Source organism: Lathamus discolor, chromosome Z (genome assembly GCF_037157495.1).
Source record: "Lathamus discolor isolate bLatDis1 chromosome Z, bLatDis1.hap1, whole genome shotgun sequence".
Taxonomy (NCBI): domain Eukaryota; kingdom Metazoa; phylum Chordata; class Aves; order Psittaciformes; family Psittacidae; genus Lathamus; species Lathamus discolor.
This window is the reverse complement of record NC_088909.1, coordinates 103,488,922-103,507,931: the sequence shown is the minus strand read 5'-3', so window position 1 is coordinate 103,507,931 and position 19,010 is coordinate 103,488,922. Positions and strand designations below refer to the sequence as shown.

Below are 19,010 nucleotides of genomic sequence, written 5' to 3'. Positions count from 1 at the left end.
AGAGCATGCATTTATTTTTAGATGCAACAAGAACAGATATAGTAAAGAGAGCTTGTAACATCACAACCACAACAACAACAGCAAAAGCAACCTCTGAGCCCGAGGATTCGTCCGCATCTGGACTGCTTTTATTATCAATTGCGAAATCGTAATAGGAGTAGATAATAAGTAAGAGACACCATCATAACAGGAAGAAGTCAGAACACCTTGGGTTTTTGTTATTTTTTTTTTCCCCTTCTCAAATAAAAAGGCGGATTTCACGATGATCACTGAAATTATAAAGAAAGCGACTGAGCGGAGGGCTTGGAAAGGAAAAGGAAAAAAAAAAAATCATCATCATTGGTCCTAAAAACGCAACCGTTCCCCTTTGCTCACTTGGCACAATAGAAATGGACTGTCTCTCAAAGAGCCATGCGCCTAGTGCTATTTATAGCCAGGGGCTGTGTTGGAAGATACCATTAAGCTTCTCCCGGGCAGACAGACAGGGGGGTGGTTGGATGGGAGGAGGGGGTTTAGCCAGAGTAAAGGCAAAAGCGATCCCCCACCCCCAGCCTCCCTTCCCCGCACACACACACATCCACACACTCACACCCCACCCCCTAGTCTGGCTGGGAATTTGAACCGATCCAGCCTGTTTAAACGGAAAGGACACAGATCTTCAATGTAAAAAAAAAATCAGATCAGACCCAGAGAGAGAGAGAGACGGAGAGGGAGGAGTGTGTGTGAGAGAGTGTGTGTGAAAGAGGGAGAGGGAGCAAGTGAGCGAGAGAGAGGGAGAGAGAGAGGGAGAGAGAGGGAGGGAGAGAGAAAAGAAGAGGGGGAAAAAAAGGAAAGAAGATTTTCTCTATGTATATAAAGATGGCCACGTTAGCAAACGGACAACCAGACAATACCAGCCTGAGTAGCAATCACAGCAACCCCAGCACCAACGGGCATATGAACGGATTAAACCATAGTCCCGGAAACCCATCCACCATCCCAATGAAGGACCACGATGCCATTAAGCTCTTTATTGGGCAGATCCCCCGTAACCTGGACGAGAAAGACCTCAAACCGCTCTTCGAGGAGTTCGGGAAGATCTATGAACTGACAGTGCTGAAGGACAGGTTCACTGGCATGCACAAAGGTGAGTTACCTCCTGAACTTTCCCGGGAGAGACCGGGAGAGGAAGGCAGGCTCCCTCTCCTCTCCAGGTCTCTCTTTCCCTCTTTCCTTTCAATTTCATTTCATTTTATTCCATTTTCGATTGGCCCGGGGGTGGAGGTGGCAAACAACGGGGGCAGGGAAAGAAGTAATAAACCTTCCTGGAAAGAGAAGAGAGAGATGCAGGGGAGGAAGTAAGCTCAGTTTGGGTCATTTATCAGTATTTTTACTTTTTTACTCACGGTTTTAAGGGGTGAGGTGCAGCTGCCCGCTGGCACCGGGCGCCCGGGCTGCCTGAGAGCGGCGGCCGGGCTGGCGGGGAGCTGTCCGCCCGCCGGTGGTGCTGAAAACCGGGAAGAGGATTTCTTTATTTATCCGTGGGAGCCGCACATTTTCCACCCCGGGGTGTGTGTGTGTCCGTGTGAGTGCCCGTGTGTTTGCGCTGAGCTGGGAAGCCCCTATTTTATAACTGTTGTGTATCGGGAACCAGCACCTTCCCTTTTTCTTCTTTTCTTATTTTTATTTCACTTTTGCTTTTGCTTCTGTTAACAATTGTTATCTGCAGTCCACTCCAAAGCCAAAAGTGGAAGGGAGCGAGTTGCTCCAGAGATGAGGGGAGTATTTAATTTTAGCTTTGCTCAGTGTGGGAACAGGGATTTAAACAACAATAAAAAAGCCTATCTCAAGCGGGGCGGGGGTGTGTGTACGAAATCACGACTGCTGTGTGTGTGTTGGAGAGGGTGAGCCAGGAGGGACAGGTGGCAGTTTAGTTCCAGAGGAGAGAAGTCTCCAAGCAGGCATATTCCAAGCACTACTTTAATGTGCTTAAAGTCCATCCCGGGAACTTTTAAGATTTTCTTTAAAGGCAGTGGAGGCATACTCCCCTTGCAATGCCTCACTCAGTCCATCCGCTGCCTGCTCCTTCCTCTGCTTAGCTCAGGCTTTCCGGAGGTGCATTTCAGATTAGATGATGCTACGTTTTGGGGGTGGAGGAGGGTGTGTGTAGTGGGGGAGAGATGTTTGGATCCTCGTCTAAGAAAGTAGGACTCACAGGGAGGAAGTTGAAGATAATTTGAATGGTAGCCCTGCTTAGAAGCAGAAGGGACTCAGGAGTGAAGCAAGCCACTTTATTAACTCAGGTTCTGTATATACGTGTGTGTGTGTGTTTGTTTCATTGAATACGTAGTTATTAAGAAAAAAAAGAAAGGAAAAGAAAAAGAAAACTGAAACCCAAAAGATCAGATCAGAACTGGTTGGGGTGTGACTCCAGATTTAGCACGAGAGGAGAAAGGATTTTGCAGGGGATATACAGGGGGAGTGGAAGTTGTATGTCTTATAGAAGGGATTCAGTAACAGTGTCTACTCCAGCTTGATGGAATCGCGGCAGGGAGAGTCACTGGTAATGGCATTACTGGTTTCCCAGCTTTCCAGATGCCTTGGCAAATTGTATATCTTGAACTTAAAGGCATGTTTAGCTGGCATTTCTTCCCCTTCCCAATCACTCTCCTCCTCTCTTCCACCCTCAGGAAACGCGAATGAAAATATACCCTTATGGTCCAAAGTACCAGTTTCACACACGCTAGAGAAAATGTTCAGGACTCGGGGACTGGGGACTCAGTCTAAGTTGGAGGATATTTCTTCCTTCTTTGCTTGCCGGTTGCTCTAAACACCCTTCTTATATTTACAGTTATCAGTGTAGCACTTTTGAACCATGTTTTCTTCTCGGACTAGCTTCCTAGAAGCCACATAAAGGTCTGATGGGCATCATTTAAACATGACATCCATACTATAATAATCATTAATAACAATAAAAATACTAGTAAAAAGCACACGGAAGGAAAGGTCCTGAGAGGTTTTGTCTAATATACAAGGCATAGTAAGAGTAGGCACTGAGCTCATGTGTTCGCACATGTGTTTGCAAAAATTATCTAAGGTTTCTATAAACCAAAAATAACAACAGTAAAAGCTACACTAAAGAGAATCACTCAACATAGTGCAGAGGATATCTTTGAGCTAACACCTTGATAAAGGATTTTTGTGATGGGAAGGGTAATTTTGATTGGTTGGTGAGATTTTATTCTTTTGTTATGCTATAGCTTAAACCTGTAATTAATCAATCTATGAGCTAACTTTAATTTCTAGTTCATAGATGTGAATTCTTCCTCTTCCAGTTCAGTTTGCTTTTACTGTATGCCTGCATTCACAGAGACAAACTCAGGAAGCGGGGGAGAGAAGAAGAGAGAGAGGGATCATTTATCTTGCTTGGATGTGTTTAACACATATTCCTGAATTAAGCAAGATACTAACTTCATTCCCCTTCATTTCATTTCTGTTCTAAAGCAGCAACCTAGGAAAAAAGCCAGGTGGGAAATCTTGTCACTTCATCAAACCAAACTGCACGAGTTCATCTTGACAGAAACAGCAATTTTTAACCTCCTAGAAGTTTTGGACTTTGGAAGGAAAAATGATGATGATGATTGTTATTTTGCAGGTTAGGGTTTGAGTGAAGCTTCAATAGGCACTGAGTTGGCAGCATTTCAGGGATCGGTTTTATTTAGTACATCCGAGAAGAGTTTGAACTCCTTTCTAGCGATGCCGCTGATTTATTAGCTAATCCTGATCAAAATGTGCCTCTGGCTACCTGGAAAAAAATTACTTTCTTGCCAGTAGTGATTAATTACTATTAAGTCAAAAAGCATGATGGGGCTTTGAAGGATGAAGATTGTGTTTGGTTTTTGTTTTATTTTCTTTTCCATTTTATTTAATTTTTAATCTATTTTTTCTTTTGCATTCTCTAAATGCAGTCATGTGAAGCATAGTATTCACTCAGATCTCCTCATTATGGCTTTGTTTTGCAGGCATGAGTGAAGAATTGTATAAAGATAGTCCAACTTGGCTCTCAGGGGTAGGTTGGCAATACGAAGCCCCAAGATGCTTTCCATAAGTGATGCGTAATGCTTATACATTAATTGATCCATCACTCTCAGTTGATTTCATTCCTAATCCAGGAGAGGAGGTTGTGGTAGAGGTATACCTTGAAGAGTTAATACTGGGCTGTAGTTTATTTAGGTGTACGGAGAGCAAACCTTGGGTGTGGAGAGAGAGAAGCTGGGTTTGTGCTAGGAGGAGGCAAGAGACAGGAATTAGTTTCAAGTAAAAACATAGCAACCAGAGTAATTTCAGGTGTAATACACTGAAATGAGAGCACAGTATGTGTATTCCTTAAAATGTTATGAAGAGATACTCTGGTGCTTCTGTATAGCAGGAGGAAATTGAAAATTAAGAACCTGAAGATAAAGTACATGACTATGCCCCCCCCAAAAAACACTATCACAAAAGGAGAGCGAAGTCCCAGGTTACTTCACAGCAGCCCCAGCTGATAACAGGCCAGATACCAAGGAAGAGGCAGGGGAGCAGGATTCTCCTGCAGGCATACAAAGAGAGAAAAGGGTACGGGGGAAGCAGCATGTGAGAGAAGGCGGGAAAGGCTTGCCAGATCCCTGAGAAAACAAGCTTTTGTGGCACAAGCATTGCTGCTGCATATTTCCCCCGTCCTTACTTCTCTCCACACGGGGCAGGAACAAGCTTCTGCTGTGGTACTTTGCTGTAGGGTTGGGAAGAGTCTGTGTGCTGAGATCCACGGGTAGAAATCTACCGGGGCTGAGCTGACCCACCCACACGCTCACATATACACACTCACACACATATGCACTAATCACACTTGAACCATTTAGGAAGCCATTCATTCATAACTTCCCCCCTTCTTATCTAGCAGTGGAGTATGCTTAAAGGCTGAGTTACTGGGAGACATAAAGGTTAGTGCTCTCAGGACAGCCATATTATAATGCATTATCTTTGAAGTCATTTAAGGCCAATTTAAGTGGTATTTAGTATAATATTTATGAATTAATGTAATCTAAATATAAGACTGTCCCCATAGGTTTAAACAGCCTTTTCTATCTAAGCTTGCTTGTACCCAAGGCCTAAAATGTGTTTTAATTTAAAACATACAGGTCTCCATAATATTCTATTTAGGTAGTCAGAAGAAATGAGCATTCCACACTTAACTGAGGTTTACTGAAACAAATGCGTGTGAGTGCAGTTAGAGAGTGGAGATAGTGTGCAGTGGGGAAGCAAGACTCTTCATAGACCAGAGATCTACAACAGTCTTTCAACCCTTATTTAAGAGTGGGGAAATCACAAAATCCCAAAACCTCCCTGAAATCCACTACTGCAGATCCTGTGGTTAGAATGGTGTTTCTACCTGACTCGAACCTCACTCAATAAGCATTCAATGAAGCTAGAAAAATGCAGTATGAAAAGAATAGTTTAGTTCTTTTCCTGTTTTACCTTCTAAAAGTATAAATAATTTTTAAATTTAAGACACCTCAGGGGTAGGTAATCAAGGTTTCCATTCATTATATTCATTCTGTTTGATTACAAAGATAGATAATAGAAAAATGAAAACCTTGTTAAGTCTAAAGATGTTTATGAAGGTTTTGGATGTCTTAGAAATTTGAAGGTGCAATGAAAATGAGCATTCAGTTGAGATGATATATTTGTATATATGTATAAATGTATAGATTTATATGTGTGTATACATACAGAAAAAGAGATGTACACATATTCATGCATATAGCCTTTGGGAAATGGAAATTCAGTTGAAAAGAAGCACAACGCAATACAGGTGCTGAATAAACTCCTCCATAATTGAAACATAAGGCTTGCCTGGCTGAAAGCAACACATACAGCATTTAGTATGGTAGTAAACCAAACAAGTCTTAGGGAGGTAAATGCACAAATAAACTGGAATAAAACAGAGGAGAATTTTTGCCTTAGGTCTAAAGAACAACCCCTTAAAACAATCAAAATGTAATTGGATAGGTTGATGGAAGAGAGAGGAAAAAAACAGCCCTCTGTACATTATAATCTCCCATACAGTTGAGCATGCATGTGTTTTGATAATATCAAACAGATAGCCTTGATCACTTCATAAATTAGAATGCTGCATTTTAACTCTTTTTCTAGGGGTCTGGACATGGATTCTGGTTTCTAAAAGCAGCTGCATCCAGTTATGATGCTGTTGTTACGGTTGTGTCAGCATTTCCAATACAAACTCCAATTTTCTGGGATCTCTCGCTTGGCTGTTAAGTTTTGCACTGAAAGCTGTTCTTCAGCTAGCCCTACTACCACATCAACTAATAATCCTTACAAGAGTGGATTTGCTTTAAAGTTACATAATATGGACAAAAGAAAGAAATTAAAGTTTGTGTTTCTAGAGATTTTATTTCTTCTCTTGCCTTTCTTCAGGTTAGACTTATATTTTCTACACATTTATGGATTACGATTGTTTTTATCCCTCAATATCTGCACATACTGGTGCCTTTGGACATTTTAGGGAATGAGGAAAAGGTACTTCTTTCTTAAAAAAAAAAAAAATACCATCAGCAACCAGACTTCATAGTATTTACCTGGCCAAACCAAGGTTTTAATCAAAAGGACTTTCTAATTTACGAAGTATAACAGGGACACTTTAGTTTTTGTTTTATACATATATTTTCTTTTTTCCTGTATTCAGCAGAAGAGATCGTGAACATCAGCACTGAAGTAGGGGGAAAAATTGAGGATCCTTGTCACCTTGGATGAAAAACGTGGTTCATCTGGTCCTGTATCCTGCATCGGCCAGTGGCCAGTGCCACAGACAGAGCTTTCTTTAGAAGGGGATTGAAACTACATAGTCTAATAAAAGCCAGGCAGCTGATGGAATAGTCTTTTGAAGGAAGTTGTCAGAGAGTATCTGGAAATTTTGCCTGGGTAAAGAGTGAGTGAGGTTGCGGAAAGTGTTTTGTGCTCAACCAAAAAGTGAATTGCACTTGTCAAGGAGGGCGGGCAGAGGACTCTCTATTCACGGTGGTCAAGAGCAAGGGGCAAAAGGGGCTGGATGATCGAGGAGGGCATCCCTGAGCCTTAAGAGCTGGAAATACGCAGGCACATTTTTCAGCTGAACAACAGGGTGGTTTTTATCATTCATACCCTGTGTGTGTGCATACCAGCCGCACTGACCCGACAGACCATAACGACACTAAAGGAGCTGTTACCGTCCCTCCCGTCAATCAAGTGTGAACCGAGGCGGGTTTATGCGACAGGCATTAATGGTTCAAAGGGAGAAAAAGTGGGGGAGATGATCTAGGCTGTTGGGCTGCTTACCTGCATTTAAAATAGAAAAAAAAGCATCAGATGCCCAAAGACTCATGTAATTATTGGCAATAGCCTTAAAATAATATTCCATAAAAGCATAGGACTGCAGAGCTTAACATGACCTGTCCATCAGGTGCTGCCTCATTTCTGCCCCGTAAGAGTTTGCGTGAAGCAGGTGAGGTGTTAAATGAGCTAAGATGAATCCCAGCCTTAACAAATAGGCTGGTGTTTCATTAATCCCAGCATCATCTTTACTTAGGGAGTGAAGGCTTATTGCCTGCTTGCTGGGCAGAAGTCAGTGAGATTTTTGCCATTGCTTCGGTTGTTTTGTGCTTGGAAATCCTGGTGCAAGCTTGCAGTTACGCAGTGTTTCACATTCTCTTTAAAATTCTGGATTGTGGATTTACATAGCAAATCATGACGCTTACAGTTAATGTTACCAGATTCTGCGCTTGCTAGCTTGTCCCTTAACTTAGCTATTTTTTCTGCAAGTGAAACTAAAACTAAAACAAAACTGAGGAACTGATAAAAGCCTGACCTCTGCCACATTTCTCACTCACTTAACTGCTCCACTGATGCCAGTATGACTGTTGCTGGGGTTTGTCATGGCAGACTGACCCTTATGTATTAAAATTCTAAGTGAAAAAAAGGAAAAATAATAACCATGTGGAGTTAAAGTTATGACTTTTCTTCCACTGTTGCTTCCCTGACTGAGCTGGGGTATTTATATTATAGGGACCTCTTTTAACTCGTACCTTCTCAAGATGCGTGGTCGCATTTTGGGGGTTGCAGGATCTATTGAATCACTTTGTCTGCACTGCATCTCTTGGTGTGGGCTGGAGTCAGGATGTCACACAGACACTGCATTTGTTTGCTTTTGTCACTCTGAGCCACAGCCTGAATGCACACACAGGTGAATGCAGCTTTTAATGTGCATTCATTATATCCAACTGACATTCCAGTGAAGGAAGAGAGGGCTTATTATTGTCGCTCCTTAAAATAAAGATGAATGAGAGCTCTAAACCTCTCAAATAAAGTGCCTGACCATACGTAGTAGCTAAAAATAAAAAATATACTGCCATCTATTTCATGTAAATGAATGGCAAGACATATAGATATAGGCATTGTGTTAAGTTTGTCAAGCAGAAGCAGCCAAAAATATTGATCAAGGCAAAGGGGAAAAATTGACAATGAACTGGACTCCAAGAAGACTTTAATTGACAGTGACTTCTGTGAACCAGCTTTGGACAGTGTATATAAACTGACCACAGTGTAACTTTATTGCAATGTACTCTCCTTTAATTAATTGCCACCTTTGTTAAGACTGGCTACAGATCAAAGGTTTAAAGATACTTAACAGGTTCTTAGTAACAAACCCTTCAGAATCATTAGAAATATCCGACAGCTCAGCCAATGAGGCATGCAGATTTCGATCTACCTCACCCTTATCTGTTTATTTCTTCCTCCTTTGTTGAACATGGACAATCATTGTTTAACATTAACTATTTCATAGATGTCTTTGTTGGCACTGTTGATGCCTCCAGGGGTATATATTTGCCAGTGAAAGGGGCCTTCGCTGTTAGTTCTCTAGAAGTATTTTAATGCCAGAAAGTTGCTTACGGTTCAATAGACCATGGTGCAATGCAGACACAGTTTGTAATGCAGGCTATTCTTTCCCCTTTACATGCTCAAGTTTGTAATTCCCTTATTTAAATACGAAAAACAGAAAAATGCATAGTTTACATGAAAGGTGCAGCAAAGAATGGACTTCTACATGAAAAGGGCATACACAGAGGTAGAAGTGTGCCTACCACATTTGTGTATCGTACACACATGAAACCATTTATTATATATGCATATTAATGAAAAGGAAAATATGATGATATAGGTCTCTAAATAATTCCTTTCTAAAAGGAAGTTATCATACTCTTGCTTGAAAGTGGTAGGTGACTTAACAGGCTATTACTGGAATTATATGCAGAGTTTAATATGATACATAGTTGTTTGTTCATTATTAATTTAATGATACAGTCACACTTAATCAATCTACCTCTGGTTTATTTGTACATTGTCTCCAAAATATTTTAGAGGCAACCAGGCTGACTTCCCAGTGTGCTGGGGCAGATAACTCTGGGCATGAATCTTCTTCAAACAGAATAAAAATGGACCTCTGCAGACAGAGTTGGTATGATGAGATCTGACTGCATATTTGGCCTGTTTCTAATTCAAATGCCTGTGTATATAATACACAGAGACTGTGTATGCACACATGTATCGAAAGAGCAGACTTATATTTGCACATAGTTCCTCTCCTTTTCTGTCCCTAAGGATAGATTCGCATCACATAATATGCATTGCTCGCTGCAAATGCACACAAATATCTTTGTTGGATTCAGTAGCTTCTTGCAGATAGATGTATAAAGCAGTATCAGCCTAATAATATCCCTATAAAACAGTGCTTCTTTCCTAGGATCCAGAGGGATGAAGGTTGTCAGGAGATCAAAAGATATATCACAGTGTGCTTGTAGAAATCCCTTGATTATGTTTCCTCTCTATAATGCTCTAATTCGCTATTTGATCAATTGTAAAAGGGCCGGTGTTTTAGGAGGGAAAAAAAAAGTATTCGGTTCCTAGATACTTGAGGGTGAGTGAAACTCACACCTAAAATTATATGTAGCAACAGAGTAATGAGCTTATCAATACTTCTTTAAGGAATCTGACAGCCCTATAGGAGAGATTCAGTTCTGTGAGCAAAGGTCACAATACAGATATTGCTTATTAAGACTATTGATAGCCTGGTTGACCAATCTAACTAGAGACTGTATAATGTACCTGCTGTTAACAGTCAGGGAGGAGAACTGTAGAGAATTTACAGAATTGCCCCCATGTAATATTAATAATATTGATTGATTCTAATAATATAATAAGGTAAAGATGCACTTCTTTGAAGTGGTGCATGGGTGGCGGGAAAAGAAAGGGAAATACCTTTGTTGAGTAGATTAAACAGGCTTTGCACCTCCGTGAACGCTAACGCAGAGGAAACTCAGTTTTCTTTCCTCTTGCATACAGGGCTCTGTTTCTTGCCCATTGTTTCACCTGGCCCAGACAGAAGCAAGATACCCCTTTCTCTAGGATCGTGTTTTTGCCTGGCAGTTGCAGAGAAGCCGAGGGTGTGAGTAACTCAGGGCAGTCAAGACAATTTTTGTCAACCAGTTCAGCTCTCGTCAGAATAGGTTTAATCCCAGAGAGCTGTTTTTCAACACAGCAGTGCAATGAAAGTGATTTATAGATTTTATTTTTTCACACCTTTATCAGCATTTAAGAAATTGGGGGTGAGGTGTGTGTGTGTGAATGTGAAGAAGTGGTGAAAGTAATTATTTCTATGATATGTATTATCAATAATTGATAGGAAAGGACTCTGCAGAGCAGCTACTGACCTGCTCCAAAGCCTGCTGAAGTCTTCAGGAAAACTCTACCTTGCCTGCAGCAGTGTTTGGATTGGGCTCTAAGTTATGGGCAGTTCTGCAAGATACCTCTCCTTGAGGCAGGAACAACTAATAATATGAATATGACTGCCTTAAGGTTGTTACTCATCTAAATCCAGATACACAGACCTGCTTACTTCTGAATTCCCTAACGATTCCCTCTTCAGCAATAGGCTGCCTTATCTAGGTAAGCTAGTTCACTCCTTCTGCTATACCATTCAGCTTGAAGTGTCTTGTTCCAGTTTCCGTATGGTAGTTTGAAGATGGTTTGCACTTAATTACGCCTTTTTTCAGTTTACAGGGGAAGTGTTTTTCTTTTGTAAACTTTTAATTGCTTTTAAAAGCAATTTATTTGGTCATAACCCATCCTCAATAATACACGGTTGAGGATGCAATTTTTCACCCTTTTTTATAAAGATATACTGTTGTTCAGTTATGCCATTCTGCTAGTTTTGTTCTGTTTTTCCATTTGGAGGGAGTCTGGTGTTTTTTGGTTTTTTTTTTTTTTTTTTTTTGCTTTGTTTTTATTCTTCCTACCTTTTTTTTTATTATTATGGATTTTTTTTTTCCCCTTTAAGGAAAAGAAATCTCATTCTGAAAGAAACCTCAGATACTGGCAATAAATGAAAAAAGTAGGAGTGGAAGTGAGGAACGGGCAAGAGAACCAACAAAAATCCTTTGGCAAAGTTTTTAAAGGCATTCCATTTCTGCATGTTTATTTGTAAGAGTCTGGATCCTTTCAATTTTGATACTGAAGAAAAAGAGTGTCTTACAGAAGATTTAACACCAAGTTTAGTCATCGACAGAGAACTAAAAACTAAAAATAAAAGCCAATCTATAGAAACACTGGAAGGAAATACACACTAAAGATCTTGCAGGAGATAAGGGTGATGGAGCGGTGCTAAGTTTTACATTCAACCATGAGTTAGTAAAAGTTAACACCAAGTTAACTAAACAAATAAATAAAAAAGAGAAGCAAAAAATACGTTTCTTCTTCTGGGTTATTTGCTAGTGGCTAATACACCTCAGAGCTGCCCCTTTTAAATTGCTGCCTGTGTCTGCAGCTTCATTCAAAGGAAGGGCATTATCTGGTGGGTGAGGGCCGACAGTGAGGACGCCTGGGTCCTAATCGCAGTGTGGATAATTACTTACCAACACTCTCTGATGAAGTCACTTAAGCTCAGTGCCTTCAGGCCTGATCTGAAACCTGTTGAATCGGTGGAAAGATTCCCATTGGTTCCAGTGTGCTATTGATCTTTCATTTCCTCATCTGCAATATTAGGCCAGTTGTATTTCTTTATTTTATTTTATTTTATTTTATTTCTCTATCTCTCTCTTTTTTTTTTTTTTTTAGGAGAATTTAATGACATAAAATTGATGTTTCTCTTTTAATCAGTAAAGGTTTTGGTGCATCTCTGATGACAAATGTGTTACATCAGGGCTTCTTCCAGTGCAGATCAGGAAAACACACTTTCAAAAAACACGTGGTGGGTAGGTGGAAAATTAGCTTTGCTCATTTCACTTGTAAATATATATTTGCTCCTGCTTTGCTAAGAAAGGGACAATGGCAATTTTGTCAGGTTTTTTTTTTTTTTTTTTTTTTGCGTGAGTAGGATTCAGCGTTTGTAATTTCTCTGTCTACAGGAATATCATCATTCACTGATTCAGGATCCTGATCTTTTTTTTTCTTCTAGTGAATCACATATATACTCTTCATTGTTATGGCAACTGAGGGAGCTGCAAAGCTCAAGGATTTGATGAAGGGCTGCATGCCACCTTTCTTCTCCAAGGGCCTGATCCAAACCTCTTGTTTGCAATATAATTTGTATCAAGCTGAAGGGATCTGCCTTCACTGGGTCAGTAAAAAGACCAAGTTCCCTCTAGACAAGGGTACTTCTGCCTTTTGTATGTGCAGATGCAGTTGGCAGTTGCCATCCATTTACTGAGAACCAAACCAACCCTCTCTGAAGTCAATAGCTAGACTCTGACCCAGCCTCACAAACAACAGACAGACACTATGTGAATCCTTAAGTAGGGACATGAACGTCCCTGACTTTGGCAGAGCAAGGTAGACTAGAAGGGAGTTTTGACTGCTGTTACCCAAGAGGTATCTTATTGTGGGGAGTAAATGAGATTTCAGTGACCTGAAGTATCCAGACGCAACAAAATTAATTTAGAAACCCTTTCATTTAAAAGGAGGGTTTCAGGAGATCATCTGCCTTGAAGATCTGACAAGCAAATGAGTCAGGCTGCCTCTTTCTTTTTAATTATTTCAGTTGCAGCTTTAGTTAATCAATAGCAACATAGATGGGGTAGGTTTTTTTGTTTATTTTCATGTTTCCACCCCATCTGAGCTTATGTGTTTTATGAAATAAATGGAGGATCTGGAGTGTGCATGTGTTGATTATCTAACCCCTAGTCTATTTGAAATCATCACAGTGCACTCAAGTCAATGGTATTCTGTCAAAGGTGGAGAGGAAGCGTGCTTGCAGTGTGAGTGTGTGAACGTGATGTTGTTTGATTGCCTGAAATCCAACTAAGTCTCAGTTTCAAAGGCCTGGGGGCAGCAGGGAAAGTATTTGTTTGTTTAATTATTTATATATTTACTCAGCTTTACTGTCAGTGTTTGCAGATAGTGGTGTGTGTGTGTGTGTGTGTGTGTGTGTGTGTGATATGGAAACTGAGGAAGGAATGATGGGTTCTTGTTTGGAGGGGAACATGTTTTATATTAGTCTCAATCTGTTCTTCTACGCAATGGCTGCTTTATGCTGTTAAATGATAGTTTCTTACTAACTGGTTCATTGAAAAAGGCCAAAAAGGTGTCACTAGAATTGCATTTTATGTGTATATTCATAAAAGGAGCTGCACAATAGGTGTGTCTTTTCCCTGTCTTCTCCCTACACTGATCCAGGAACAAGACTTCTCGCAGCAGCTTCTTAATTCCTAATAACTGAGCCATCAGTCAATGCAGCATTCATGCTCCATGCTACCCGAGAAAAGACATTTATCCAACTGCTGGTGAGTGGCTCACTATCAGGCTCGATTCTCCAAACCTGGCCACTGTGTTTGCTCTCCAAGTGCTGCACATAGGCTTTTGCTGGCTGGGTTTGCCAAGGCGAGCTCCTCATCTTCTCTTCCCAAGCCTCCTCTGGTTGCAGGTGTAGGCATGGGTGCTTGGACCATGTGCTCAGATCCATCCCCAGGGTCAGGTCCCTCACTCAGGTGCCACTACAGGCTCACTGCCTATTTCTCACATTATCCTTCTCATCCTACCTGTCCTCATAGTAATTTGTTTTCCAGCCTCTGCTGCTCCAGACCTGTTTCCTTAGCTCTTGTCGTTGCTGCTAGCACTCCTCTTCCCTCAGTTCAGCTCTGCACCGATGTTTTGCACTTGTGCTGTCACTGGCTGTCACCCCTGTAGAAAACACTTCACTGGTTCATATCGCAAGTCACCACTCTGATTCTCTTAGACCACATTAACTACCTCTCCTGTCCTTTCTCAGTTCTCCGTTGAATAGGATTTGGGAAAAAGAAGAGCCATAGTGGGCAAGTATTTTCAAAAGAGAAAAAAAAAACACAAGTAGTAGCAGAAAAACCCACACTCAAAAAGTATATGCACACATGGAGATACACAGACGTATTTCTGTGCAAAAACTACTGAGAGAGTAGACAGTAAAGGTGTTTGGTTTTTTTTTTTCTTATTTTATTTGAGGTTCAAAGCACGATGTCCTCTTTCAAAGATTAAAAAAAGACATAAACAGTGCAGTAAGTCTATAATTTCGCCAAGGCAATTGCACCTTTTTTTTATATTTTTTTTACTTTTCTTATTTCATTAAATCAGCAGCAGATTTCTCACACCTGAACAAAGATCTTGCATATATTTTTCTTTGAATTCTTAAAATCGTGATCTTATTCTTAACTATTCCTGGCAGCCACTTCTGGGACTAGAGCTCAGTTTCTTTAAAAATATTTTTCCCTGCTGTTTTGAAGCAAAACTACCCCTCAGCTCTAGGACCCTTTTCTAGCAGTCCCAAGTTAAAGAAAGAAGGCAAAATAAGCCTTTCATGTAGTGCGAGATCAGAGTCTTCTTCATTCAGAGGTAGGTAGGAAGGGATTAGAGGCCTGTTTCTAGCCCAGCCCTCTTACTAACCTTAACTGTCTCACCAGATCCTGCTCCTAGACCTTGCTCTTCTTCAGTTTGCTGTGTAAAGAGGAATTTATGAAATCCAGCTTTGCAAAGAGCTTTGTGTGTATTTAAGGTAGAAGCCGTGCTGTAGCTTTAGCGGTGATGGTCTAAGGTTATAAATGAGACAACATTTGTAAGGAGAGGTAATAGCTTTTATTAGTCAAGCTGATATAGGTGAGGAAAAAAATGACAGACTTCCTTGTGTGCCTGAAAGCTTGTCTAATCTTTTCCAACTGTATCAGTTGGTCTAATGAAAGATATTACCTCTCCCGGCAAGCCTTGTCTCATTTGAGGTGTAAAGCATGTAGGCTGATTATTTAGGCCTGTTTTTTGTCTGTGTTGAGGGATCAGACATTTCCTCACCTAGGTGGCCATGGGAATAGCAGTTTGGGCTGGTGGTCCCTTCTCTCACCTTCTGTGATCAGCAGCAGTGGCCATCTCACAAACGTTAATAGACGCAGAGAAACTCTGACAGCCCCTGTTTTCTGATCCTGGAGATGTCCTTTCTTTTTTGCTGTTCTGCTCCCTTATGAAGCACCACATGCCTTCTCCTCACCCCTGTGACTGTGATTTATTTATAAAATTGCTGTGTCTATGTGTGTGTACGTGTGTGTGAGGGCAACCACACAAACATCCCTAAGCTGCCGATCAAGCTGATGAGCATTTTCTAATGTATTTAGCAAGTAATATTGCAAGCCACAGGCGAAAAGGACAGCAAGAAGAACAGGTAAGATACTTAAGCCTGGGAAGACTTTGGAAGAAAGGGATTTTTCCCTCAGCTATGAATAAATTGCAGACCCCTCCATGTCTGGGAGAAGCATTTTGGGTTTTGTTGTTTGATTTCATAAAGCACAGCTGAAAATACTGAGCAGCTGAAAAGAATCCAGGGGCAGGTAGCAGGTTTTTACACACGGCAAAATCCTACTCATATGCATAAGGCAGCAGTAGACAGAGGACAGCTATTCCTTATGCTTGGCTTTACTACCAAGGAAAGCATTGGATCATCTATTCAGATCAGGATAGTCAGCTATGCCAAAGGTTTAATCAAATATTAAACATGGTCAGTAAACTTAAACCAACGTTGAATGTGCAGGAGTTCTGCTCCTTTTCAAGCAAGCACTCGAAGAAGAGAAAGTTTTCTCCTATTAGAGAAATCCTTTTTTTTTTTTTTTTTTTTTTTTTTGTGGTTTGTGGATCCTTTTTTCAGACAGGGACCCACACTGTTGTATGTCTTGGTAAAGATGTGTATGTGGGGGTTTGTATGTGTATCTCTTACCCTATCAAGTAGAGACTGAGTTGTTTTTCCCTGCAAGTTCACATCTTTCTCACTCAGATAATTTCCCGTACGCTTCTAAGAGTTCACCCCATATGCTTTCTCTGTCCATCTGTCCCTCTCCAAATACAATGCTTTCTCTCTCTCGCTCCCTCTCATCATCTGTTCAACAGTTAGAAAGGTGCGCACATGTAAATGTGCGGATTTGCAAACCCATGCAAGTAGATGCTCGTATCTGGCTGCTTTCTGATAAATAATAAATGTATGAAGCCACATCTGCCTCCTTCCTACGTACATTTGGGTGTATTTACACCCTCCAGCCCTTATTTACTCTGACTAGGGGCACTCAGAGGTAGAACATTTTGTAGGGAGCTATGTTTTACGATGTTACCTCTCCCTTCTATTATTCATTCTCTCTGATTTTTATCTAATATCTCTTTGATTGTCTTGGTACAGCTTAAGAGACAAAGTGAATTTTTATTACATCATCAATATAATCTCCAGCTAATCAGCATCTGTGTGCATTACCATGCCCCTTTTGGCTTTTTATCTGTGTCCATAAATAATAAGAATAATAATTGGGGCCATTTTTGTGTGCCTGCGTGTGTTTGTATGAGTGTGTGTTGGTATCACGGAAAGAGTCACAGCTGCACTTTTTCATGTCAGCCAGCTTGTTTTAGCAACATTGGACTCAGCTTTATGCAGATTGTCTTGACTATTGCCCAGATTAATTTCCTAGTGCCTAACGCTTAAATCATGGAAACAATTATAGCGGGCGAATCCATACACATCTTGCAACTGCTGAACTTTGCTGTTAACTTGTACATGCATTTCCATGGCATTACAGGCAACATGCCCAGTGCTAGTGTAGTGTGGAGCAGCTAACATATCCCCCTATACGGGGGGGATATGTATTTTACTGCATACTTGTTACTCTTTCTTGGGTAGGAGGATTGAACCTCTCATGTCTTTGAACAGGAAGCTCAGAAACAAGATTTTTGGCTTTCGATCACTGATATTTTTCCACAGCTTGCTGTGTAGCACTTAGCCTGCCACTCAGGTCTGCAAATTTTGCGGAGTTGAGCTCTTATACATGTTTTTCCATTCCCTTTCCAGCTCTGGAAGAACAATGACAATAATACTTCCCCCAAAAAGTGAGACTTGTGCCACACTTCGAAATTCTCATTCTTTGTAGAGGTGTCTTGTGCATCTTAAACAGAATCACTGTGCTTTTTCTTGAAAAACACCGATTTGGAAGAGCAAAGCAATGGCACTGAGACTTCAGATTGGCTTCCCGGTGGCTTAGGGTGATACTTACATCTGATACACAAGCTGTAACGCTTGTGTTCTGTCCTGCAGTGCCAGAATTAGACTTTTCTGAGTTGTCCAAGACTGATCATAAACACTGTGCCAGAGTTCAATCAGATATGACAGAATCTTCAATAAAAAAGGCACAAATGCTCATGGACAAATTTTAGACCAACATTCTAAACAGGAACAAAACCCCTTGGGAAAGGGCCTGTATCTCATCCAGACGAAATGTAGTTACGGTATAGAGCTGTCCATCCAGCAAAGTGTGCACTTAATTCAAACTGTGGAAAGCCTCCCAGAACACAATAGGTTCTTAAAGTTGAGCAGGTGCTTAAACACTGTTAGATCCATGGAAATCTGCAGTTCAGATGAAATAATTAAGTGTAGAGGTTTATGGAAGCCAAGTGAAAAGCATAATTCTTCGACTCAGAAATAACACTACTTCGTAGCTGTGACCGAACACCAAAATCATGAATGAAACATAGTATACCTTGAATGCTTTGCAGTGTGGATCAAACCCTTTCTATGTTTCAAAATATTTCCTTCCAATTTTTTTCTTTTTTTTTTTTTTTTTTTTTTTGGGCAGATTTTGATCAGATTTGGCCTGGGAATAGGATTTTCTCCAAGCAGAGGGAACAACGGAATATTTTCAGTTCACATGTTCCATCTTCTTTTTTTATACCAAACCCTTTTCCCTGGCCCTTCCAGCTTCACTCCCTGTTTTGACAAACCATTTATCAGATGGGAAAAGAGGAAGGGGGGAACGAATATTTTTGGTTGCTTCTGTTTTGCATGATATAATCCCCCTCTCCTCTTAGCACCTCCGTAAATAGGAGCTCCGATCTGAAATTGGTCACAGATTATCGCACTCAGGACTAGACCAGATTGGGTTCTGAGTCTCTGTCAACCATGTAATAAAGAGACCAGAGTTTTACACTTTAGACAGATAAAGTTTACACTTTGTATAACATATCTTGATTTTTCTGGATCCATTATTGTTTTGCCTTTTGATTTTAGAGCTTTTTGCATGAGTATTATTAGGTGCCTTTTTATTGTTTCCCTATTTATCTATGCCTTCTTGCCCCTCCTTACACCACTCCTTACCCAGCTTCCCCAAACCCAGTGGCTGAATCCCCTGGGCAGGTATGAAACCAACACCATTCCCGGATAAAATTCTGCCTTGAAGGATGAAGAGCATCCCCCGTTTGTAACTGGAAGGCATGAAAAAGAACACATCACTTATCTGAATTTGCTGTTCATCCAAGCACTGTTTATGGAGATTTACAGTACCTTGCCTGTGCAAAGAGCTCTATTGCATGGTGACTGCTGGAGGATTTTAGGTGGCGGTATTAGCTGCGGTATTAAAAATGCATCGGAAGGCACGGGATGGGAGATTAGTTGGATAGAAAGACCC

The 19,010-nt window shown here is 40.8% G+C and overlaps 1 protein-coding gene across 37 annotated transcripts in view; it reads left to right on the top strand.

Annotated features, from left to right (window-relative positions):
- The first annotated feature begins 846 nt into the window (after window positions 1–846).
- CELF4 (CUGBP Elav-like family member 4) overlaps window positions 847–19,010 on the top strand; it is a 686,780-nt gene continuing 668,616 nt past the window's right edge. For 36 of the 37 annotated variants that reach the window (XM_065663948.1, XM_065663972.1, XM_065663979.1 and 33 more), the window contains exon 1: window positions 847–1,126. In XM_065663948.1, coding sequence (XP_065520020.1) covers window positions 847–1,126 — 280 coding nt within the window. The remainder of the gene's footprint in view (window positions 1,127–19,010) is intronic. The other variant, XM_065663980.1, reaches the window with a different exon arrangement.